This window comes from Fundulus heteroclitus, unplaced genomic scaffold (assembly GCF_011125445.2).
Source record: "Fundulus heteroclitus isolate FHET01 unplaced genomic scaffold, MU-UCD_Fhet_4.1 scaffold_65, whole genome shotgun sequence".
Taxonomy (NCBI): Eukaryota; Metazoa; Chordata; class Actinopteri; order Cyprinodontiformes; family Fundulidae; genus Fundulus; species Fundulus heteroclitus.
Genome location: NW_023397088.1, coordinates 644,909 through 668,340, shown reverse-complemented (window position 1 = coordinate 668,340; position 23,432 = coordinate 644,909). Strand labels below are relative to the sequence as shown.

Below are 23,432 nucleotides of genomic sequence, written 5' to 3'. Positions count from 1 at the left end.
AGTCTGGTTCTCCTTCAGCTTCAATTCTTCATATCTTAAAACAGACAATATAGGAGACAATATTTTATATTTTCGCACATACGGGCTGAAACTGACAGAGAAGCAGGAAGTTAAAACCTTTGTTTTCTTAGTGGGAATCTTGGATTGACCCGTTTGTCCTGATTCTTTAGCTGTGAGCTCACAGTCAGTTCCTGTTTTCTCTCAGACTGACTGAAGCCACAAGATGGAGGAATGTGATCAGAACCAGGAGGGCAAAGCAGAGCAGCTAAAATATTGAAGTCAGTAATAATCTAATAATAAAGAAGTAATGTTCCTGTATGTGGTGAACCTGGTATTCAAGCCGACACAGCATAGGGTTTAAAAATGTTATTATTAAATGTGTGATAGTGGCAGAAGGGGCAGGCAGGCAGGAAGAGGAGAAGAATGAAGGCTGTTGACAGGAAATCACAGCAGGAATGAGCAGATGACCAGATGCAGCAGGTGGAGACTGACTTGACCAGAAGCTGCAGATGAAGACTTGACCAGAAGCTGCAGATGAGTTCCCAGTGAGGCAGAGGGAGTCACAAAGAATCCAGGAGAGACCTTTACCAGGAAGTGAACACAAGCACTAGTTAAACAAGCTAGAGAGGGTGGGGCATGAGCAGGTCCAAGAAATAAACAGGCAGAGAGACGAGAAGAACAATACATGCAGGCAGCAGGACAAGATGAGCCGTTGTGGCAGGAAGTGGTAGGATGAGGCCGGTACATGTAGGCAGAGTGACAGGTGAGCAGAGAGACAGGTGAGCAGAGTGACAGGTGAGCAGAGTGGACATTTAGTTGCAGCAGGTGGAGCCGATTAGACTTAGACTCAACTTTGTTTATCCCTTGGGATTGCTCCTTCAAGGAAATTCTGGTTCCAGTAGCTTATATAGAGTACAAAGGGCAGAGTTAAAGCAATATGCCATTAAAGATAAAATACAACAGACAATAAAATACAATATAAGAAGAGTGTATATATAGTGAAAAAGACCATAACAAGTTGTAATGTCCTGGAATATAATTGATAAGTTAAAGAAATTACCCAGACTACACAGTAGTGATTACACAGTGAGAGATACAAAACTAGTGCACAGTAGGTTTTGCACAAGATGTGCAAAGGAGATATTGTACACTTCCCCCAAGTGAGGAGTTGTACAGCTTGTTTGTGTTTGTGTTCAGAGCTTCTTCTCTGGTCTTTATCACAGAGTGATTGATGTGATCTGAATTACAACATGTTGGTGTTTCAGAGGTCAGAACCACAGACAGAGAGCAGAACCTCCAGGATCCAGCTGTCTGTCTATGAGGAGTAACCAGTCCAAAGTAGAACATCCAGACTTCAGTGCTGAACCTGGACTCTCAAACTCAGAGTAAGAAACCAGTTTACAACTGATGGATGTGACAGAGAAATAAAATCATAATAATGACTCAGTCTTCAGTTTATAAACTAAAAGTAAATTCGTTTTTTTAACTTAACTTACAGCTACAGAGTCATTTTGAAACATTAAATAACTTTAAACAGTGTATAATTGCACAACACTCAGCTGCATATTGCACATGGTGCACAAAGAGTGGAACCAGAAGCTGTTAGTTAACCAGTAGTATTTTCCTATATTTTAATCATGTAAAGCACTTTGTATTGTCTCTGTACTGAATTGTGCTGTACAGATAAATTTGCCTTGCCTTGCCTAGTATTCACTGAAGGAATGTTGGGCCTGGTTATACACACATGTACAATAGACCAATTCATTGTTATCGTTTTGATCCGGGTTTTTCGCGCATGCGCGCCGGACTGGTAGGCAGAAGGCGAACACAATGGCGGACAAAAACAAAGAAAAAGACGAGTTCTCGACGTATTTTTGTTGTTTAGATAACGTATCACAAGATCGTTGTAATAGTAAATTGATGGTTGACGGTATCAGATTGCCAGATCCGTCCAGCAAAAGCCTGAAAGGATAGAGCGGGTCTGTGAAATACTGGCCAAGTGTTCCATACGGCTACATAAATAGCTACCTTATCAACATGCCAGGCCAGTACACACGAGAGAGCATGAAAGCCATGAAATCACTTGACGGCTACAATTATTTCATATCGGGACATGTTCAGACATGTTTGTGTAACACAGGAAAGTGGAGTCGGACACAGACAGCGCCTCAGCAGAGAGGAAGACCCGCCACCGGTAGGTTAAAAAAACATTAACAAAGGAATATTTTGGTCTTTTTGTCTTATTAATCCTTTTCACAGACTCATGCCACAGGATTTGCATACATTGTACATGTACGTACATTATTACGAAACAAACGTTTACGTCTTGACTTAAGTATATATCCTATTTTTTTATTTATATAGTTATTTAAGTAGAACAATGACTAGTGCAAAATTAAGTTATATTAAATGGAGATGAAGTGTAGACTGCAAATTCTGTCGTGGTATGATGGCTCCCACAGTCCATTGGGATTGTCTCTCTGCATCCTTTTCATTGAAACGAAAGAAAAGTACATCCGACGATTTGGAATGCCTCTGTGTGCAACCGGAAGCACAACAAGTTGCAGGCATTGTTTAGATTCCAAAAATAAACTAACTAAAAGCACGCTCTAATTCACCCGTTTTGTCATCCAGCGTGACCCGGATGTAGCGCGGATGTAGCTCATGACGTCATGCGTCAATTGGTCTATAGTCTTGGTCACGTTGGGTGTAGGTTTTACATCCACAAACCTTGGTTTCCCCATCATTCTCGGTGAGCAGCCAGGTAATGTTCAGTCAGATATACAGGTTCTCCTCCAGTCTGTGGATGGTTTCCTTCACATGGGTGAAGGAAACACTCCTTCACATGGGACATCTGGATAAAGCACATGAAGATACTGCTCCAAGATGATGGTTTACCCAATTTATTCTTTACTCCAACTGTCAGGCCACATTCATTGCTTGTAAAGTCCCTTTAGCTGACTGTAGGTTTTACGTACACTTTCTTCCACTGAAATACCAGTGTGTCAAAACCAGTAACTGTTGGTCTTCTCTGTTACATTGAACTTGGACAACACTGCAGCTTTTTCAGACTGTTCTTCATCCAGTGTATGCCTCAAGAGCTTTCCCAGTTAATAATATGACCAATCTGGTAGCCCGTTGAACTGGTTGCCATCCCAATGGTTTAGCTATGAATTCAAAACGTATGAAGTAACTTTTAGGATCCTCACCTTCCTTAAAGTCGGGTAGTCTGGTTCACTTCCACGAGCTGGTTCCACTCTTTGTGCACCATGTGCAATATGCAGCTGAGTGTTGTGCAATTATACACTGTTTAAAGTTATTTAATGTTTCAAAATGACTCTGTTAAATGTTGTCTGGTGATAATCAGCTCTTAAGCTGATATCAAGACAATGGTTCAAAGGGATGAATTTGAGCACTAGCGATCTTTTAACAGCAAACTCTGCACACGCATTGAATAAAGGAGTGACAACTTCTTTTTGAAGTTCAAGAATTTAACAACAGAAATAAAATGAACATCCAAAGAACATCACTATGTAATCCTGCTCATCTGAATTAACACTATATTTCAATAAATAAATCCTATCTATTAGGCTAATGAAACTTAACTAAACTACTAAGCAAAATGAGGATAAAAAGAAGCTAAGCTAGTGTTCACTCCAGCTCAGTCTCAGCCAGTATTCAGTGTCAACTCAGTTCCACGCTCTCTAGTTCTGCAATCCAGTTCCACGCTCTCAAGTTCTGCAATCCAGTTCCACGCTCTCAAGTTCTGCAATCCAGTTCTACGATCTCAAGTTCTGCAATTCAGTTTCCACGCTCTCAAGTTCTGCAATCCAGTTCTACGCTCTCAAGTTCTGCAATCCAGTTCCACGCTCTCAAGTTCTGCAATCCAGTTCTACGCTCTCAAGTTCTGCAATCCAGTTCCACGCTCTCAAGTTCTGCAATCCAGTTCTACGCTCTCAAGTTCAGCTACTCAGTTCCACGCTCCCAAGTTCTGCAACTCAGCTCCACGCTCCCAAGTTCTGCAACTCAGCTCCACGCTCACAAGTTCTGCAACAGTTCCACGCTCTCCGGTTCCGCAGCTGTTTCACGGTCTCAAGTCCTCCGCTCCAGAGTTTCCTCCCGGTCAGTCTCCCCGCGCTCCTCCTGTCAGCCAGCTTCTGCACCCTTCATCTCCGTCCATAAAGACTCTGGTTCCTCTCGTCATTAACCCTCCATCCTGTACAATAAAACTCACTTCAAGAACTAGCTCTGTGTGTGCGTGCTGTGTCCGGGTTCATCCGAAGACAAATCATGACACTAAGGAACTATTTACATGCAAAAAACCCCAAAAAAACAAAAGTGGTTGATCATAATCAGAATAATTCAGTGAATCCTGTTCACTGCAGATCTGATTGAAAGAGCATGGAATGGAGTTGAATTAGTTTAACTAATTAAGAAAAACATTTGGCATGTTTTCAATCCATTCACAATGTGAATCCTGAGTTAAACAAAATGTTATTTAATTAAATACAATTTGTTTAGTTAAAGAGCCAAAGTTAATCTTAAAGAACGTGAATTGAGGTAAAATTAGCTTAACTAATTCAGAACAACATTTGACATGTGTTTCAACCCATTCACAATGCAAATCCTGAGTTACACAAAATATTATTTGAGGAAATAACAATTTGCTCATTAAAATCATTACCTTTAGGATCGCTTGCCTTTGTTTATGCAATTCTGCCTCCAGGCGCTTGGGGTCGCTGTAGCGAATGGTCGCTATAATCGGTTACTCCTAGAGTTAACTAGAACGCCTTTAAATCAACATTAATATTCCATATTAATGTGGGAATAAGGTTACCTGACTCCGCCAGATAGATTTGCTCCGCATATCCATCTGGAAACCTTCCGTTGAAGTAATTTTGGGAAGGGGCGAAAATACTAGTTAGCTGATTGGCCTATGTTGGTGATAGACGGGCCAAATAAACCAATCAGATTCCTCGTCGCTCTGTTACGAGCGACGACGAAAACACAACCACAAGCCAAGCTACTCTTGCTGCTGCAGGTAAAGGCTCGTTAGCTCAGCAGAGAAATACTCTGTAATTCCGATAAAACTTGCTCGATAGCCACGCTAACGCTAGTTTAATCGGCTGAAGCCGCCATGTTCTTTAGACTGAACTGTCGCGCTTCCCGTTGCGTCACACCTCAACCCGCCTCAAAGCCAACGCTGATTGGACGTTCGTTTGGTGAACGGCTCCAAATTTTCTTTAACGGAGAGTAGCCAGACTGATCTGCGAGTGAAACCTTGAAAGCTCGCGAGATCAGGATGGTCTCACGAGGCTAGGAATAAGGCTCATAGCGATATCAAAAGATGGTGGAGCGAAACAAACAAGTATTGTGCTTTAAAACAAGCTCCTTTGAATGCCCGGAAATCAGAAGCTGCGGGAAGCTAATAGCATTTTAGCTAGCAGACTTTCCGTGCTAACAAATAAAACCTTCTGTTTTCATTTAAGCCCTGATGAGTGGGCCGGATAATGTAAAGATTAATGTATGAAACATTTGTGGAGATACCATAAAATACACTTGAATGATATTAGCAATGCCATGGAACCGAATGCCAGCAATCAGCTATCTCCATTAGCCCTTTCATTGTTTAATACCCATGCAACGCATTACACAACATTTCCAAATTAACCATTTGACCCCTCCCTTTAGGTCTCTCTGTCCAACCTGCTGGTTCCTCATGTGAGTTCAGTCCACTTTGGCCATTTAAGGAAGGAGCACTGGAAAGCAGGGAAAATCGTTAGTCTGTTCAGCAGCGGGCTAGCCTACGGCTCTGCAGATATGAGCAAACCGACAGCGTGGTTGGGCAGCTTGGCAATGCGGCAACATGTGGTTGGGGGGAGGGCCTCGACCGACGGTCCACGCAGTCTCTATTTTAGCTGGTTTTCTTCTCAGCATGGGGAGGTGGCTCCTTGCCAGATTTCCAGCTCCGTCTGGAGTCCGCTCTCCTGTTAAGGCTGAGGAGAAATAAACAAAGCTGTTTCTGCATGGCAGGATTCTTCCCTCCTGCTCCTGACGCTGAGGTTAAGACAGCAGACTTAACTCTGATTTGCCCAGTCATGTCCCCGGGCGAAGAGAGATTTCTCCAAGGTGCTGGACGGTGTGTCTTTCAGGCCCATCGTGGTTCAGGCCCATCTCCCTCTCCTCCTTTTGTCTCAGGGAGAAGGAAAGGTGAAGAAGGGTTGGCAAACCCCCTCAAGGGTTCCAGCAAGAAGAAGCAGACTGAAGTGAGGGTCTGGTCAGGAGTGCTCTTACCTTTTGTCTGAGGGTGTGGTTTACAGCAGGCACCCTGCTGAGAGAGAGGCCGTCCCAGCCGAAACTCTCCTTTGTGGCTGTGTGGTCAGAATGCAATCTAACATCAATTATTTTAATCATGGCTTTAATCTGGCACAGCATGAGGCTGATCAGGCCGTGGTTGAGATGGACAATGAGGTTCAGTTTGGGGATCAGAAGCTCCTTGGAATTGCTCTGCTGCAGAGAGGTGAGACAGTTGCTTAGTGTCTTGCTTTGGAAAATCTACTGCTATAGAAATATCAGTCTGAACAGCAGGCTCATAATTTTCAGAAAATACATCGCTTTGAAGCTTTTGATTACTTCACAACTGTTTAATCTGTTCAAATTGTATTGCTTCTGCTCATTTTGAATGTTGCAAAAATTCTCTCATTTAATCAAATAAGTCCGTTTCAGAGAGTTCTTTACTCACAGCACCAACTGTGGCCTGCTTTGGCCGCACCATTGATTCAAAAACATTGTCACCTGCCACATCTCCTTCAGGTGGTGGTTCTGGCTCAATTGTTCCTCCACCTTCTCTTCCTTTTGTGTCAGAAAGGGGGCTTTTCCTACCTACTCTTCTCATTTAGCCAGTTCTTTTTTCATAGGCACAATGGATCCCACCCCTGAAACAACTGTTAAATTGAGAGGTAAAGTGGGAAAAAAATAATCAGGCCATCTGGGCTATACATCAATTTAATTCTATAAAAAAAATTTATTAGCGTCAATTTATGATACATGTCATCTCAAGGCACTTACCAAAGTCAAATTCAATCAAATTATACAGATTGGATCAGATTATAAGGACCAAAGCTGGTTTATTGTCTCTCAAGCAAACAAGTCTGTTCCATTCAATTTTATTTATATAGTTCAATTCACAACACAGGTCCTCTTTACCAAGTTATATTCAATAAAATCATATAAAAGAGCATAGAACCACAGTGGACAATCAGCTACTGACCTCTTCCCATGCTGAAAAAAGGAAATTGTGTGAAACACAAGGAGTTCCCAAAGGAGTGCAGTATCAGAGAATATGTTTTGAATGTTATGGATTAGAAACAGAGAGATGTCACAGCAAAGGGGTTTGAGATAAAATTGAGAGAGTCTGGGACACCCAACAAAAATCCACACACAGCAACAGAAAGTGATGCAAATCACGTCAGTTCTTTCTAAAAAACACGTCACTTCCAAAAAACTGCCCTCTTACCCACCCCTGATAATCCTGAGCATGGTGGGTGGCTCTCCATTTTTCAAGCTTGGATCCTCTACCAGGCCTGGGAGCTTGAGGGTTCTTCTTAGGATTTTAGCTGTTCCTAATAGCACTCTTCTGGAATGAAATAAGATAAGCTTTATTGATCTCACAGTGGAGAAATTCACTTGTCACACATCGACCTAATCAACAAAAGAAGCTGCCAAAAAGGAGAAAATATGTGCATAAGGTATAAGGTATATACAGTGTCTGATGTTTCTCCAGTTATCTGTTGGAACCACTTCTCCAGAGTGGGAGTTCCTGCCCCGGGTGCTCCAATGACCATTGGCACTACTGTTGTCTTCACCTTCCAGGATCTTTCTAGTTCTTCCTGAGCCCTTGGTATTTCTCCAGTTTCTCGTGCTCTTTTTACATCACTTGGGGCGGCCACATTGATCACAACGGCTGTCTTCTTCTGCTTATCAATTATCACAATATCTGGTTTATTGGCTATTACCATTTTGACTGTTTGTATCTGGAAGTGAACGCTGGATCTTAGGTCTGTCATTTTCCGTCAATCAATCAAAATGTATTTATATAGCACGTTACAACAACCAGCAGGTATCCAAAGTGCTTAACAAAATGAGTAAAATCACAACATATAATAGAAAGAGTGAATATAGAAAAAAATAAAATCAAAATGAAGTTGTCACACCAATGCTACCTGTTAAAAACCAGGCTGAACAGATTGAGTTTGGACCTAGAAAGAGCAATATTTGTATCCATCCATCCATCCTCTTTCGCTTTTCCGGGGTTGGGTCATGGGGGTAGCAGCTTCAGTAGGGAAGCCCAGACGTCCCTCTCCCCAGCCACTTGGGCAAGCTCCTCCAGGGGAATCCCAAGGCATTCCCAGGCCAGCCAAGAAACATAGTCCCTCCAGCGTGTCCTATGTCTTCCCCTGGGCCTCCTCCCAGTGGGACGTGCCCGGAACACCTCACCAGGGAGGCGTCCGGGAGACATCCTAACTAGATGCCCGAGCCACCTCAACTGGCTCCTCTCAACATGGAGGAGCAGCGGCTCTCCTCTGAGTCCTCCCCGGATGACTGAGCTCCTCACCCTATCTCTAAGGGAGAGCCCAGACACACTACGGAGAAAACTCATTTCGGCCGCTAGAATCCGGGAACTCGTTCTTTCGGTCACCGGTAAATCGAGAGCTTAGCCTTTTCGCTCAGCTCTTTCTTCACCACAACGAAATGCTGATTAGCTGCATTAGCCAACACAGCCCCACAACATCCAGGGCCTTAAGGTACTCAGGGTGATTCTCATCCACCCCTTGGGGCCTTGCCACCGAGGAGCTTTTTAACAACCTCCGTGACCTCAGCACCAGAGATGGGAGAACCCGACCCAGAGTCCCTAAGCTCTGCTTCCGCAATGGAAGACGTGTTGGTGGGATTAAGGAGGTCTTCGAAGTATTCCACCCACCGACGCACGACGTCACGAGTCGAGGTCAGCAGCACACCACGTCCACTGTTAACAGTGTTGGTACTGCACTGCTTCCCCCTCCTGAGACACTGGGTCAGAATCGCTTCAAAGCTGTATGGAAGTCTTTCTCCATTGCCTCTCCAAACTCTTTCCACGTCCGAGTTTTTGCCCCGGCGACCAGCCAAACCGCCTGGAGGTGGGGCACGGAACATGGTCCATTCAGACTCAATGTCCCCCGCCTCCCTCGCGACGTGTTCAAAGCTCTCCCAAAGGTGGGAGTTAAAGCTCCGTCTAACGGGGGACTCTGCCAGACGTTCCCAGATAACCCTCACAATACATTTCGGCCTTCCAGGTCTGACTGGCTTCCTCCCCCACCATCAGAGCCAACTCACCACCAGGTAGTGGTCGGTGGAGAGCTCCACCCCTCTCTTCACCCGAGTGTCCAGGACATGCGGCCGCAGGTCAGATGAAACGACTACAAAGTCGATCATTGAACTACGGCCAAGGGTGTCCTGGTGCCAAGAACACATGTGGACACCCTTATGCTTGAACATGGTGTTTGTGATGGACAATCCATGACGAGCACAGAAGTCCAACGACAGAACACCACTCGAGTTCAGATCAGGTGGGCCATTTCTCCCAACCACGCCTCCCCAGGTCTCACTGTCATTGCCCACGTGAGCGTTGAAGTCCCCCAGAAGAACAAGGTAGTCCCCAGGAGGGGCACTCTCCAGTACCCCCTCCAAGGACTCCAAAAAGGGTGGGTAATCCGAGCTGCTGTTTGGCGCATACAGTCAGAACCCGTCCCCCCACATGTATGCGGAAGGAGGCCACCCTCTCGTTCACTGGGGTGAACCCCAACGTGCAGGCACCGAGATGAGGGGCAACAAGTATGCCCCGCCCCCAGCTCGGTGCCTCTCACCAGGGACAACTCCAGAGTGGAAGAATGTCCAACCCCTCTCAAGGAGACTGGTTCCAGAGCCAGAGCCATGCGTCGAGGTGAGTCCAACTATCTCTAGTCGGAACCTCTCAACCTTGCGCACTAGCTCCGGCTCCTTCCCCACCAGAAAGGTGACATTCCACGTCCCAAGAGCCAGCTTCTGCAGCCAAGGATCGGAACGCCAAGATCCCTGCCCTCGACTGCCACCCATTGTACAATGCACCCGACCCCGTTGGCCCATCCGACAGGTGGTGAGCCCATTGGAAGGGGGACCCATGTTTCCTCTTTGAGCTGAGCCCAGCCAGGCTCCATGGGCAAAAGCCCGGCCATCAGGCGCTTGCCAACGTGCCCCACCTCCAGGCCTGGCTCCAGAGTGGGGCCCCGGTGACCCGCGTCCGGGCGAGGGAACACAACGTCCATTAATCTTACTCATCACAAGGAGGTTTCTGACTGCTCTTTGTCTGGTCCCTTACCTATGACCTGTTTGCCTTGGGTGACCCTACTAGGGGCATAAAGTCCCTGACAGCATAGCTCCTAGGGTCATTGGGACACTCAAACCCCTCCACCACGTTAAGGTGGCAGCCCAGGGAGGCAATATCTGTAACAGTGTAAATATCCTCTGTAACTTGTTCCAGAGTCTCTGGGCAACAACTGCAAAAGCCTGATTACCCCACCGTTTATACCTTGACCTGGGACTTCTAAAAGCAACTTATTTGGGGACCGCAATGACCGGTTGCGCTCCCGCGAAGTAAAAATTTCGGACAAATACTCTGGGGCGAGACCACTTATAGCTTTAAAACAAACAATAAAACCTTAAAATCTATTCTAATACACACCGGGAGCCAGTGCAGAGTGTAGAGTACGGGAGTGATTTGTGCACGTCTAGATGTATTTGTTTAAAAAGCGAGCGGCAGCATTTTGCACAAGTTGAAGGAGTAAGATGGACATCCGATCCAGACTAAGATAAAGAGCATTACAGAAGTTGAATGTTGAACTAATAAACACATGAATGGCCTTTTCCAGGTCATTTTCCATCACCTTTGGAGGTGACTCCCATTTTGACCTGTTGGTCTTCAGTCGTTATTCTGAACAAATGTTTCTGTAAACTATACTTATACTTAGGCTTAGACAACTTTATTGTCATTTTGTATGTACAGGGTGCATACAGCCACTTGGTTATGCCGTTCCATGCATTCCTTCCCTCCTATTACCTTACACCATGCTGTGAGATGCTGGATGGTTTCTGGGTGCTCTTTGCATAGTCTCCACCTGGGGTCTTGCCTGGTAGGTAGATCTGGGCCTCTATTGCTCTGGTGCTCAAGTACCTGCTCACCTGCTTCTGTACTATCATGATCAGTGCTTCAGTGCTGTCCTTCAGTCCAGACCACTCTAGCCATTGGTAGGGTATATATATATATATATATATATATATATATATATATATATATATATATATATATATATATATATATATATATATATATATATACATACAGTGGGGCAAAAAAGTATTTAGTCAGCCACCAATTGTGCAAGTTCTCCCACTTAAAAAGATGAGAAATGCCTGTAATTTTCATCATAGATATACCTCAACTATGAGAGACAAAAGGAGAAAAAAAATCCAGAAACTTACATTGTCTGATTTTTAAAGAATTTGTTTGCAAAATATGGTGGAAAATAAGTATTCGGTCAATAACAAAAGTTCATCTCAATACTTTGTTATATACCCTTTGTTGGCAATGACAGAGATCAAACGTTTTCTGTAAGTCTTCACAAGGTTTTCACACACTGTTGCTGGTATTTTGGCCCATTCCTCCATGCAGATCTTCTCTAGAGCAGTGACGTTCTGGGGCTGTCGCTGGGCAACACGGACTTTCAACTCCTTCCAAAGATTTTCTATGGGATTGAGATCTGGAGACTGGCTAGGCCACTCCAGGACCTTTAAATGCTTCTTACGAAGCCACTCCTTTGTTACCAGGGCTGTGTGTTTGGGATCATTGTCATGTTGAAAGACCAAGCCACGTTTCATCTTCAGTGCCCTTGCTGATGGAAGGAGGTTTGCACTCAAAATTTGACGATACATGGCCCCATTCATTCTTTCCTTTACACGGATCAGTCATCCTGGTCCCTTAGCAGAAAAACAGCCCCAAAGCATGTTTCCACCCCCATGCTTCACAGTAGCTATGATGTTCTTTGGGTGCAACTCAGCATTCTCTCTCCTCCAAACACGACGAGTAGAGTTTTTACCAAAAAGTTCTATTTTGGTTTCATCTGACCATACGATATTCTCCCAGTCATCTTCTGGATCATCCAAATGCTCTCTAGCAAACTTGAGACGAGCCTTGACATGTACTGGCTTAAGCAGGGGGACACGTCTGGCACTGCAGGATCTGAGTCCTTCTCGGCGTAGTGTGTTACTGATGGTAGCATTTGGTACTTTGGTCCCAGCTCTCTGCAGGTCATTCACTAGGTTCCCCGTGTGGTTCTGGGATTTTTGCTCACCGTTCTTGTGATAATTTTGACCCCACGGGGTGAGATCTTGCGTGGAGCCCCAAATCGAGGGAGATTATCAGTGGTCTTGTATGTCTTCCATTTTCTAATAATTGATCCCACAGTTGATTTCTTTACACCAAGCTGTTTACCTATTGCAGATTCAGTCTTCCCCAGCCTGGTGCAGGTCTATAATTTTGTTGTCGGGTGTCCTTTGACAGCTCTCTAGTTTTGGCCATGGTGGAGTTTAGAGTGTGACTGTTTGAGGTTGTGGACAGGTGTCTTTTATACTGATAACGGGTTCAAACAGGTGCCATTAATACAAGTAACGAGTGGAGGACAGAGGAGCCTCTTACAGAATAAGTTATAGGTCTGTGAGAGCCAGAAATCTAGCTTGTTTGTAGCTGACCAAATACTTATTTTCCACCATATTTTGCAAATAAATTCTTTAAAAATCAAACAATGTGATTTTTCTGGATTTTTTTCTCCTTTTGTCTCTCATATCTATGATGAAAATTACAGGCCTCTCTCATCTTTTTAAGTGGGAGAACTTGCACAATTAGTGGCTGACTAAATACTTTTCTGCCCCACTGTATATATATATATATATATATATATATATATATATATATATATATATATATATATATATATATATTCCATTTCTAAAATGTTAATTATTGAGAGCATCCTGTAAATTATATTTCTTTAGTTTTTTCTCATGATTATTCAAGATTTTTCCTGTTGTTTATTCATCCTTCATAAAATTACAGGCGCCGCACATTTTACCCATTGGGCCGCTGAAACTAATTAATTTTACCCTATGGGATAATAAAGTGTATCTTAGCTTCATATTAATTGTATTGTTTTTTTAAATATGTTTATGTGTTCCTTTACTCCACTGTTTAGGTGGTAGATGAGTCAAACAGCTCTGTCTGTTTCCACCATCTTCCCTGCTTAAGACACTCTTAGGTTCGCTAAAAGTCCTCCTCACTACCCCTTTTTCACTTTAAGAGCTTTCTTGATGCAAAGGTATATTTGTGAATAGCTTTTATCTTACTAAGGTACAATTCCAAAAAAAAATCTTAGAATTTGGGAAATTCTAAGATTATTCTTAAAATGGCATTATTAAGAGTGATTTTTAGTCTTAGTAATCTTTTTGAATATGTGCACAGAAGTTTAATAACTTATCATTCTAACAGGTTCAAACATTAGCTGTCACAGAAGTGCTCAGATAAATGCAACCTGAGGCTGAGTCTTGTTTCCTTGTGTTACACCATTAAAGAAGGATCCAACTTTCTACAGTGGACTCTATGTTTTAGTCAGTTTTTTGATCTCTTAAGCCTCTGATGTAAGCCACTTTCTACCCAGGCACAGACAGAATAATGATTACTGTTAAAGCAGACATCATCAATACTCTTAGGTTCTGTTTTGACCCACCTTTCAAGCATCAAGTATCATTTTATTGTGTCCCCTTAGGGAAATTCTCCCTGCAGCTAGGTGGAACAAGAAAAAAACAGACAGTAACCACACACACAGAAACAATGGCATAATGGATTTAGCAACAACAAAATAAGTAAGCCTCCGTGTATAATTATCATTTAAAATAGGCTGAACAATAAATTAAGCTGTGAAAATGTACTTGAATGATGGCCTGGCTGGTAAAAAAAAAGTTTTCTATCTGTTTGTTCTTGACTTGGAAATCTGAATTCTGAATATCATCCCCGATGGTAGTAGCTCTAATTCACCATTAAGTGGGTGATGTGAAGAATGAATTATGTGTTCTGCCTTTTGTAGGACTCTTTTCTTTATAAAAAAAAACGTTCCTTCTAAATTGGATAATCCCACTTCTATATTTTGCCAGCCATTTTTACTATTTGCTTAATCCTGTTCTTGTTTTCAACTGATAGACTGTTAGACTGGGTGAAAAAAACTAAAGTAAGGACAAATTCAATTAGAGAGTTTTAGGAAATGGTCATGCACTTTTTACACACTACAAATTTATTTTATTAATGTAGGAAGAGGAGTTTTTGGTAAGCTTTATTACTAACTTTCAATTCAATTCAATTAAATTTATGTAGCACCAATTCATGATAAATGTCATCTGAAGGCACTTTCCAAAGTCAAATTCAATCAGATTATACAGATAGGATCATGTTGAACAGATTGGATCAGATTATACAGGTTGGTCAAAGGAAAATCCTGTCTAAGGACACCCAGTAGATTGCATCAAGTGTTGACAAGCAGCATTCACTCCTCCTGAAAGAATGTAGAGCCACAGTGGACAGTTGTCTGCATTGTTGATGGCTTTGCAGCAATCCCTGATACTGAGCAAGCACAAAGCGACAGTGGAAAGGAAAACTCCCCATTAACGGGAAGGAAAAACCTCAAACAGAACCAGGCTCAGTATCTGCCCCGACTGATTGGGAGAAGACAGAGCAGAGACACAATAAGAGAGACAAAAAAAGTACAGAAGCATTCCTACTATGAATAAAAATGACAGAGAACAAAAAGGTAAAAGATGAAATAATCAAGCAAAAACAGTAAGAGAACTCAGCAAAGTGAGAGAAATAGGCCCTGATATCCTCCAGTAGCCTAAGCCTATAGCAACATAACTATAGAGATAGCTCAGGGTAACCTAAGCCACTCTAAATATAAGCTTTGTTAAAAAGCAAAGTTTTAAGTCTTGTCTTAAAAGTAGACGAGGTGTCTGCCTCACAGACCAAAACTGGGAGTTGTTTCCACAGGAGAGGAGCCTGATAGCTAAAGGATCTGCCTCCCATTCTACTTTTAGAGACTCTAGGAACCACCAGCAGACCTGCAGTCTGAGAGCGAAGTGCTCTATAAAGAACATGATGGAGCTTGATTATTAAGGGATTTATATATGAGAAGTAGAATATTAAATTCTATTCTTGATTTAAGAGGAAGCCAATGAAGGGAAGCTAAAATTGGAGAAGTATGATCCCTAACCGACTGTGGGCGACTGTGGCTTGATGAGTTGAGTAGCCCTCTGGCAATCAGAGGGTTGGGGGTTTGATTCCAGCTTCCCCTTGCCACATGTCGATGTGCCCTTGGGCAAGGCACTTAAACCCAAGTTGCCTACTGAGCTGCGTCTCGGTGTATGAATGTGTGTGCGTTAGTGAGAGCAACTGGGTGAATGTGGCTATAGTGGACGGCGCTTTGGGTGGTCAGCTTGACTGGAAAAGCGCTATATAAGTTCAGTTTATTTACCTAACCTGATCTGTGTTTTCACTGAATGTCATCTTATTGTTGATGACACCTACCAGATATTTATTGCACATAACTCTCTCCACAGTTTCATTTTTAATGAGGACTGAAGATACTGGACTTGACTTGTTCCTAAAATATATACACATTGTCATGTTTTTTTCTGATGACCCGAACACACTACAGACAGAGGTAGGAATCTTTTGAGAGTTTATTGAAAGAGATGGTTGTTGAATGATGAGACCAGAGAGACAAGACTTCACGGAAACAGGGGTGTAGATGATGGCAGGCGCTGATGGTCCGGAGAGAGTCCCTTGCGAGCCAGAACACACCAACAGGTCTCACCGCATGGCAGAGCATGAACCAGAGCACAGCCACAGTTACTTCAGCACGGCAGGGGAGACCGGAGCACAACAACAGGTTCTTTGGCACGGCAGGGGAAATCAGAGCACAGCAGAAGACAGCGAGCAAACCTTAAGGAGGAGCAGGGGTAGCAGGGTTCCAAAGACAAGCAAGGGTAACACAGGCGGACAGGCATGGAGTAGGTGTAGCTTGATGATGGACCGGCACTAGAGTGAGACAGAGGGAGGCTTAAATAGGGAGGCTAGCAGGTGAAATGCGTCTGACTGTTTAATTACCAACAGGTAATTACTGACTGCAAAGGGAGTGAAGTGAAGGCAGAGTGGAAGGGAATGGAGAAACTAAAAACAATAAATAAAGTCAAATCATAACTAAAACTTAAACAAGGTGGAAAAACTGAAAACTAATGGTAAACAAAAGCCGAATCAAAACTAAACCATGACACACATGTATTTGGATTTAGAGACATTTAATGACAAATAGGAATTATCACACCAAAAATTATATCCTCCACAGCCTGACCAATTGAGTTATTTTCTCCCTCTAACAGGCTGACAATAACTGTAATATCTGAAAACTTCAGGTGTCTATCTATGTACTTACCCCTGCAATCATCAGTGTACAAGATATATAGCAGGGGAGAAAGAACACAGCCCTGAAGAGAACCAGTAAGGCAAGACAAATTTATTTGTATAGCACATTTCAGTACAGAGACAATGCAAACTGCTTTACGTGATTAAAATATAGGAAAATAAAACAGAATAAAAGCAAGCAAGAATAAAATGCAGAAACAAAATAGAACATGGGAGAATAGAAATTAAAAGCAAACAAGTAAAAACAGTTGAACTACAAAGTGAACTAATGATGTTTCAGTAGAACAGTTTAACTAGAACAGTCGAAGGCAATCCTAAACAAATGTGGTTTAAATCTTGATTTAAAGGAACTTTTACAGTTTGCTGGGAGTTTGTTCTAGATCAGTGGAGTATAGGAACTAAATGCTGCTTCTCCATGTCTGGTTCAGAAGACCTTAGTGGTCTGGATGGTTGATACACTGATAACAAGTCTGTGATGTATTTAGGTGCTAAGCCATTTAGGGATTTATAGACTAACAGAAGGATTTCAAAGTCTATTCTCTGAGATCCAGGGAGCCAGTGTAAGGATTTTAAAACTGGGGTGATGTGCTCTACTTTCTTAGTCTTAGTGAGGATGCGGGCAGCAGCATTCTGGATCAGTTGCAGCTGTCTGATCCAGTTTTTAGGCAGACCTGTGAAAACACCGTTGCAGTAATCAATTCTACTAAATATAAACGCATGGCATTGTTTTTTCCAGATCCTGCTGAGGTATCAGTCTTTTAACCCTGGAAATGTTCTTCAGGTGATATATGCCGACCAGTAGAAGAAAACATCTCAAATGTCATAGAAACATTTACCCTGACACGCTGTAATCTGTTAACAAGAATGTCTAAGACCAATCCACAAATAGTAGGACACAAATCAAAATCAATAATTTACGAGCTAAAATATAAGTTTGAATTGTATTAAAAGCAGAGGAAAAGTCTGCAAACAGTGAGTGTAATTGCAAAGGCCATCATTAAGCTTAAAAATTAAATTAAGAAGTCTTAAAATGCCATTGTCAATCCCTTAGTCAGATTTATAAGCAAATTATAAAGGATCTAATTTGTCCGCAACGGATTCAATCAACATTTGAAAAATTTGTTTTTCTAAAGCTTTCACAACTAAGGATGTGAGACCTACAGGTCTAAAGTCACTTATGTCCTTAGGGAACTTGTTTCATGGTACAGGAACAATTTTGGATTTCTTTCCACAATGCTGGAACCTTTTGCTGCCCTAATCACCTGCACCATGCCTAAGACGACATCCTGAAATAATATCTGGACCTAGGCTCTTGGTGATTTTAGTCCAACTAAGCATTCCCTAACATCCTGAGCAAATAAACATAAAGCCTGAAGAAGGGGAAAAAGACATTTCCTGTTTGATATGATTATTTATATTTTGATGTCTAAAATCCTTACTATAAAACCTAATACAGTAAGTTTATTGGCCAAGTAGTTGTCTGAATGAAGTCCATTTACTTTGATGTGTGAATTATGTACAATCTGAGTCTCAGTCATCGATGACAAGCCATTCCACACTGTTTTTAAGTTATTACTGTTAAAATATTGTTCTAGTTCTTATAAATATTTTTAACTTTATTAATTTATGTTCTAACCAATTTCTTGATTTCTTTTCCCTTCTCTGTGTTGTCCCCTTTAAAACATGTATACTTGTCTATTTTTAATTTTTATCCATGGCTTATTGTTAGGGTAAACTTTCACAAGAGAAATAGGAATATATAATTCTTCATAAAAGTTGATGTAACCACACAGTATAGGTCAGTTCGAAGATCTTGCTCTCCTTCTGGATGAGCAAACAAAGAACAGTCAGTTCATTCTAAACTGCTCTGCAGATGCTGGTTGGCATCCTTGGTCTACTGTTTTACAATTTTTAATTGGATACCCTTGCTCTTTAAAACAGTCTTGTAGATGGGTACCAAGTGAACAGGGGTTTGATCGAAGGAAATCAAAGGAAGGAGTAAATGGGATCAATATGCATCCTTAATGTATCCATAGCAGAGATCAAGAGTTTTTTTTTTTTAAAACGGGTAGGACCAGCAACATACCAATAAAAATGAGTTGGGGAACAGATCAGTTTGTAAATTCACTGGATACCCCAACAGGTGCATCAGTGGACACAAGCTGTAATTTCTCCTTGGATTAATTTAGCTCCATCGGGAGATAAAATGGTTGGACTGACACCATGGTATGGGTGGGCTTTGAGGGACCGTGCCCGCCCAGGACTGGAAGCTGTCTTCTTTTGTACCTCGGAGTGGCCATCGTTCTATTAGTACTATCTTTGATTTGTCAATCATACAATTCAACCAATCAAATCACAGACTGAAGGCAATATGCTAGCCAATCACAGCTGGAGAGGCGCGAGTTGCTGGGTTAGACATTCATAATAGAGGTGGGCAATACCAGGAATTTTTAATCGATCCGATACCAAATAATTACAGGGTCAGTATCGCCAATATCGATACAGTATCAATACTTTTTACATTTCAGCTTGATCAGGGGTCGGCAACCCATGGCTCCGGAGCCGCATGCGGCTCTTTGATGCATCTGATGCGGCTCATCTGTTGAAAACAATTATGTCACAGAGCTGTGTAGCTCATACAGGCAGTCGTCAATGCTGGCTGACGAACACTCCTCACCAGCCGGTGGCAGTAATGCGCACTGAAAAGATGTTTGCCAACTGCCAATAAACTCAAGCAGAAATAATGCTTGCGAGTGGCTGCAGAGCGAAATAAGCAGAGAAGGCGGCATTTTCAGATGCTGTTTTTTTGTAGTAAATTCTACAAATGACAAGGGGACCACGGTGACACAGGACCTAAAATAACCTGGAGTCATTGATGAGGGTGAAGAGAGCTAAACAGCAGGGTAAGAGTCGTTTCTATATCTGACGTTTGTTCATTTTCAAAGTGAGGAAAAGCGAACTGGGCTTGGCTCGAGGCTGTGAGTGGAGTCCTGCGCGGCTGAAGTCGAGCTTCAGGCCTGAACGTCTGATAGCTCGTCTAATGCAACTGTTAGCTTGTTAGCTGGTTAATGACAGGAGCTCGTTTACGTGCGTAACTTTCCCGGATGTGATTAAAATGTGTTCAGATTAAAAGAAAAGTATTCCGAAAGTACCGTTTATATGGGATGAAAATCAAATAATCCAACCATGACGTGCGTTTACTCGCACCAAGCTTTATTCAAAATAAAAACTCTGACATTAGCAGAGTTGATGATTTCCATAAAACAATAGAAGTTTTGTACTTCTACAAAAAAAAAAAAAAAAAAAGAGGCAAAGATGCGTTGGTTCTGCTCCCGGTCCACTGTGTCGCAAAATATGTGTCATATGCAATGTGATTTAATTTAAAATTTCAAAAGGGTTTTATGGCTCCCAGCGTTTTCTTTACTGTGTGAAACGGGTCCAAATGGCTCTTTGAGTGGTAAAGGTTGCCGACCCCTGAGCTTGATGTATCATGAAACTGTTGACCTTTCGGTGTTTTTGTGATTTTAATGTTATTATTACAATTGAATAATAATAATTAGAATGTTAGGTTCATTGTGTTTTTTCCCGTAATCCACCTCTTATATATCTTTCAATCCTTATGAAATTTTGCTTATGTTGTGTGTACATGCCTGCTGATTTAATTCTGTAAATTTCCCCGTTGTGGGATAAATAAAGGATTAGCTAATGTTATCTTGTCTTAAATAACACTTTTAATGGGATAAATGTACAGGGTTCTTGCAATGTCTTGCTGATGAAGATTCTCAGTCATCCAGGTCATGGTCATTCCAAAAAAGTTAAAAAACAAAACTGGATTTTTTTTTTTGAGAAAAGTCCAGTTGCTTTGTTTTTAACTATATATTTTTTTAACTTTTTTGGAACTTTCAAGGTCTTAATTACACTTTGTAAGTGGGCTCCAGTTAACGCATGATATATAATATGTACTTTGAAAGTTAATATGAAGAGCTGCTGAAGATGACCACTCTTATCTACCTGGAAATTCTCTGGAGGACTGAAACGCCTCTATCATTTAGACGTCTGTCTGTGGGTCTGGGTCTGTCGGGGCAATGAGAGAAGTTTCGTACCATCTCTCCGTTTCTGTCGCTCAACGTTTTGCTCATGGTTTTTAATGTGCTTATATACATTTGTGTTTTTTCCACTGCATTTAACCGGCTTTTTACAAACTATACAGCTTGCTTTCATTTGTGTTAAAATATATCCAAACCCTCTTCTGGTTTTTCTCTATCTCTCTCTTTCTCTTCGCGTCTGAGGAGATGCAGTGAGGTTGTTTGTGTGTCGAGTGGAGAGAGAATCGAGTGGGCGGGCCAGGCTGAGCCTGTGTGCTGATTGGCCCGGCGGCTGGCGCTGCCGGGCCATGTGCTGCAACACAGACAGAGAGACTTTGGTGAATCTACTACAGTCAGCACGCACGGGAGAGAATAAAAAGTATTAATCTTGTTAAACGAATAGTGTTCACTATCGATACCAGCGCTGGTATCGATAGTAGATCCAGTTAACGCATGATATATAATATGTACTTTGAAAGTTAATATGAAGAGCTGCTGAAGATGACCACTCTTATCTACCTGGAAATTCTCTGGAGGACTGAAACGCCTCTATCATTTAGACGTCTGTCTGTGGGTCTGGGTCTGTCGGGGCAATGAGAGAAGTTTCGTACCATCTCTCCGTTTCTGTCGCTCAACGTTTTGCTCATGGTTTTTAATGTGCTTATATACATTTGTGTTTTTTCCACTGCATTTAACCGGCTTTTTACAAACTATACAGCTTGCTTTCATTTGTGTTAAAATATATCCAAACCCTCTTCTGGTTTTTCTCTATCTCTCTCTTTCTCTTCGCGTCTGAGGAGATGCAGTGAGGTTGTTTGTGTGTCGAGTGGAGAGAGAATCGAGTGGGCGGGCCAGGCTGAGCCTGTGTGCTGATTGGCCCGCCGGCTGGCGCTGCCGGGCCATGTACTGCAACACAGACAGAGAGACTTTGGTGAATCTACTACAGTCAGCACGCACGGGAGAGAATAAAAAGTATTAATCTTGTTAAACGAATAGTGTTCACTATCGATACCAGCGCTGGTATCGATAGTAGATCCTGGGTTTGATCCGCCCACCTCTAATTCATAGCCTTCAGAGACGCCACGGCTCGGCTGTGGTCACCGTCGGTGTTGGTAGTGCGGGATGGATATTTGGTCTAATTACCAAACAATTACAAGAAGTTACAACGAAGCCAAGCAGAGCGAGCTAGAAGTAGCGCTATTAATTTCTGTTTGAAACATCAGCACTGAAGTCAACAGTGGAGTAAACATTCACGCAAGGAGGGTTAGCTAGGATAGCTAGGGCACAAGGAGCAGAACCAAGCAGGAAAACTGCCAAACTGAAGAAACTTGGGTTACTTGCTGGCAGAAGGGAACTCTGCTTTGTTCTGATCCTTGTTGTCATAGCTGCTGTAATAACAGAACTTCTTCTGGTTTGAATTTTATACATCAGCCAGTGTTCAGCCTGACAACATAAACATGTTTATCAGCGTGTAGCTTATGCTTGACTTTTGAGTCAAGCCAGTGTTACAGGTTGCCATATCTTAGTTTCTAGCCCAAACCCAGCATATAAAACCTGCCTAACTTAAAAGAAAAAAAAAACAAGCCCAAATGTCAAACTCTCTCATGTTAAAAGCATAGAACTATTAAACACATAAGAACATGCCATTAGCATACAACTGCGTTCAAGCAAAGAAAAGAACTTCACGCATACAGGCTCCACAAAAAATGTATAATCAGGCAACCAAAAAGCACACAACATCACTTTAACAATCATGATATATCAACTAGGAAGAAAAACCTTTTATCAATAGCCTCCCAACATGAGTTGTCAATCTACTTTAATATAAACTTAATTTCTTACAGAGCTCAATCAAACATTTCTCTTTCACACAATTATGAAATATATATATCTATTAATCAATATTATTCATTCTAACTTTTATTTATTGATGTCAGATTTGAAAAATTTGACTCGTTTTAAAAGTAAATTAATCGGTAAAATGAATTCAAGGAGATAGCATTGCTTTCTCAGCACTGTAGCAGTAGTAACAGAGCAACTGTTCAGCCTCAAACAAAATGTTTTTTGAAAAAGTGTGCCCCCCCTGAAAAATTGTAATGCCCTCCCTTTAATTTGTTTCTGCAGCTGGGTCTAGGTGGGAAGAGGTATACAGTTTAATCTCCTTTGCCCCTCTTTTCCGAATTCCGTATATTGTTGTTTTTAGAACCTGCATCATTTAATTTTTTTTTATAGTTTTCCATATAAAGCCGCAAAGAGTCTCAACTTAATTCAAAAATCAAATACCAACACAACACAAGTTCACACATAATTCCAGTTGCTGCTGGTCTGTACAAGAGCAGCGCTCACAGCTTTTGATCTATTGTTTGCAGTGTAACTTCATAAACATATTCAGTGTCACCCTTTTGATGGAGAACTGTTTCAGTGATTAAGACATTTTATTTACAGATGTAGGAAGAGGAGCAGCATTTGTGTGGAGGAGCAGCTGTCCTGCTGTGCTTTGTGTCAGAAGGTAATGATGGAACCGGCCTCTACCAGCGTTAGACGGTGGTTGTGGAGGTGGTTGTGGAGATGGTTCATTCCATCATACTGGTTCCAGTCTGCTCCATCAGGACCCTGCTCCTGCCCCCAGCGTGGAGAAACAGCCAGATCAGGATCTGGATTACTGGCCGCCAGTCAGAGCTGCTGTGCTCCAGGTAAGACTGAACATCTTCAATCAGAACTTTTATTCTTTTTTATCCTTTAGTTGGGATTTGAAA

The 23,432-nt window shown here is 42.1% G+C and overlaps 1 protein-coding gene across 1 annotated transcript in view; it reads left to right on the top strand.

Annotated features, from left to right (window-relative positions):
• Positions 1-1,127: 1,127 nt before the first annotated feature.
• The window catches only part of LOC110368152 (NLR family CARD domain-containing protein 3), a 445,883-nt gene continuing 423,578 nt past the window's right edge, over positions 1,128-23,432 (top strand). The window contains exons 1-3 of the mRNA XM_036133610.1: positions 1,128-1,160; positions 1,273-1,385; positions 23,122-23,369. Of these exons, the coding sequence (XP_035989503.1) occupies positions 1,128-1,160; positions 1,273-1,385; positions 23,122-23,369 (394 nt within the window). The remainder of the gene's footprint in view (positions 1,161-1,272; positions 1,386-23,121; positions 23,370-23,432) is intronic.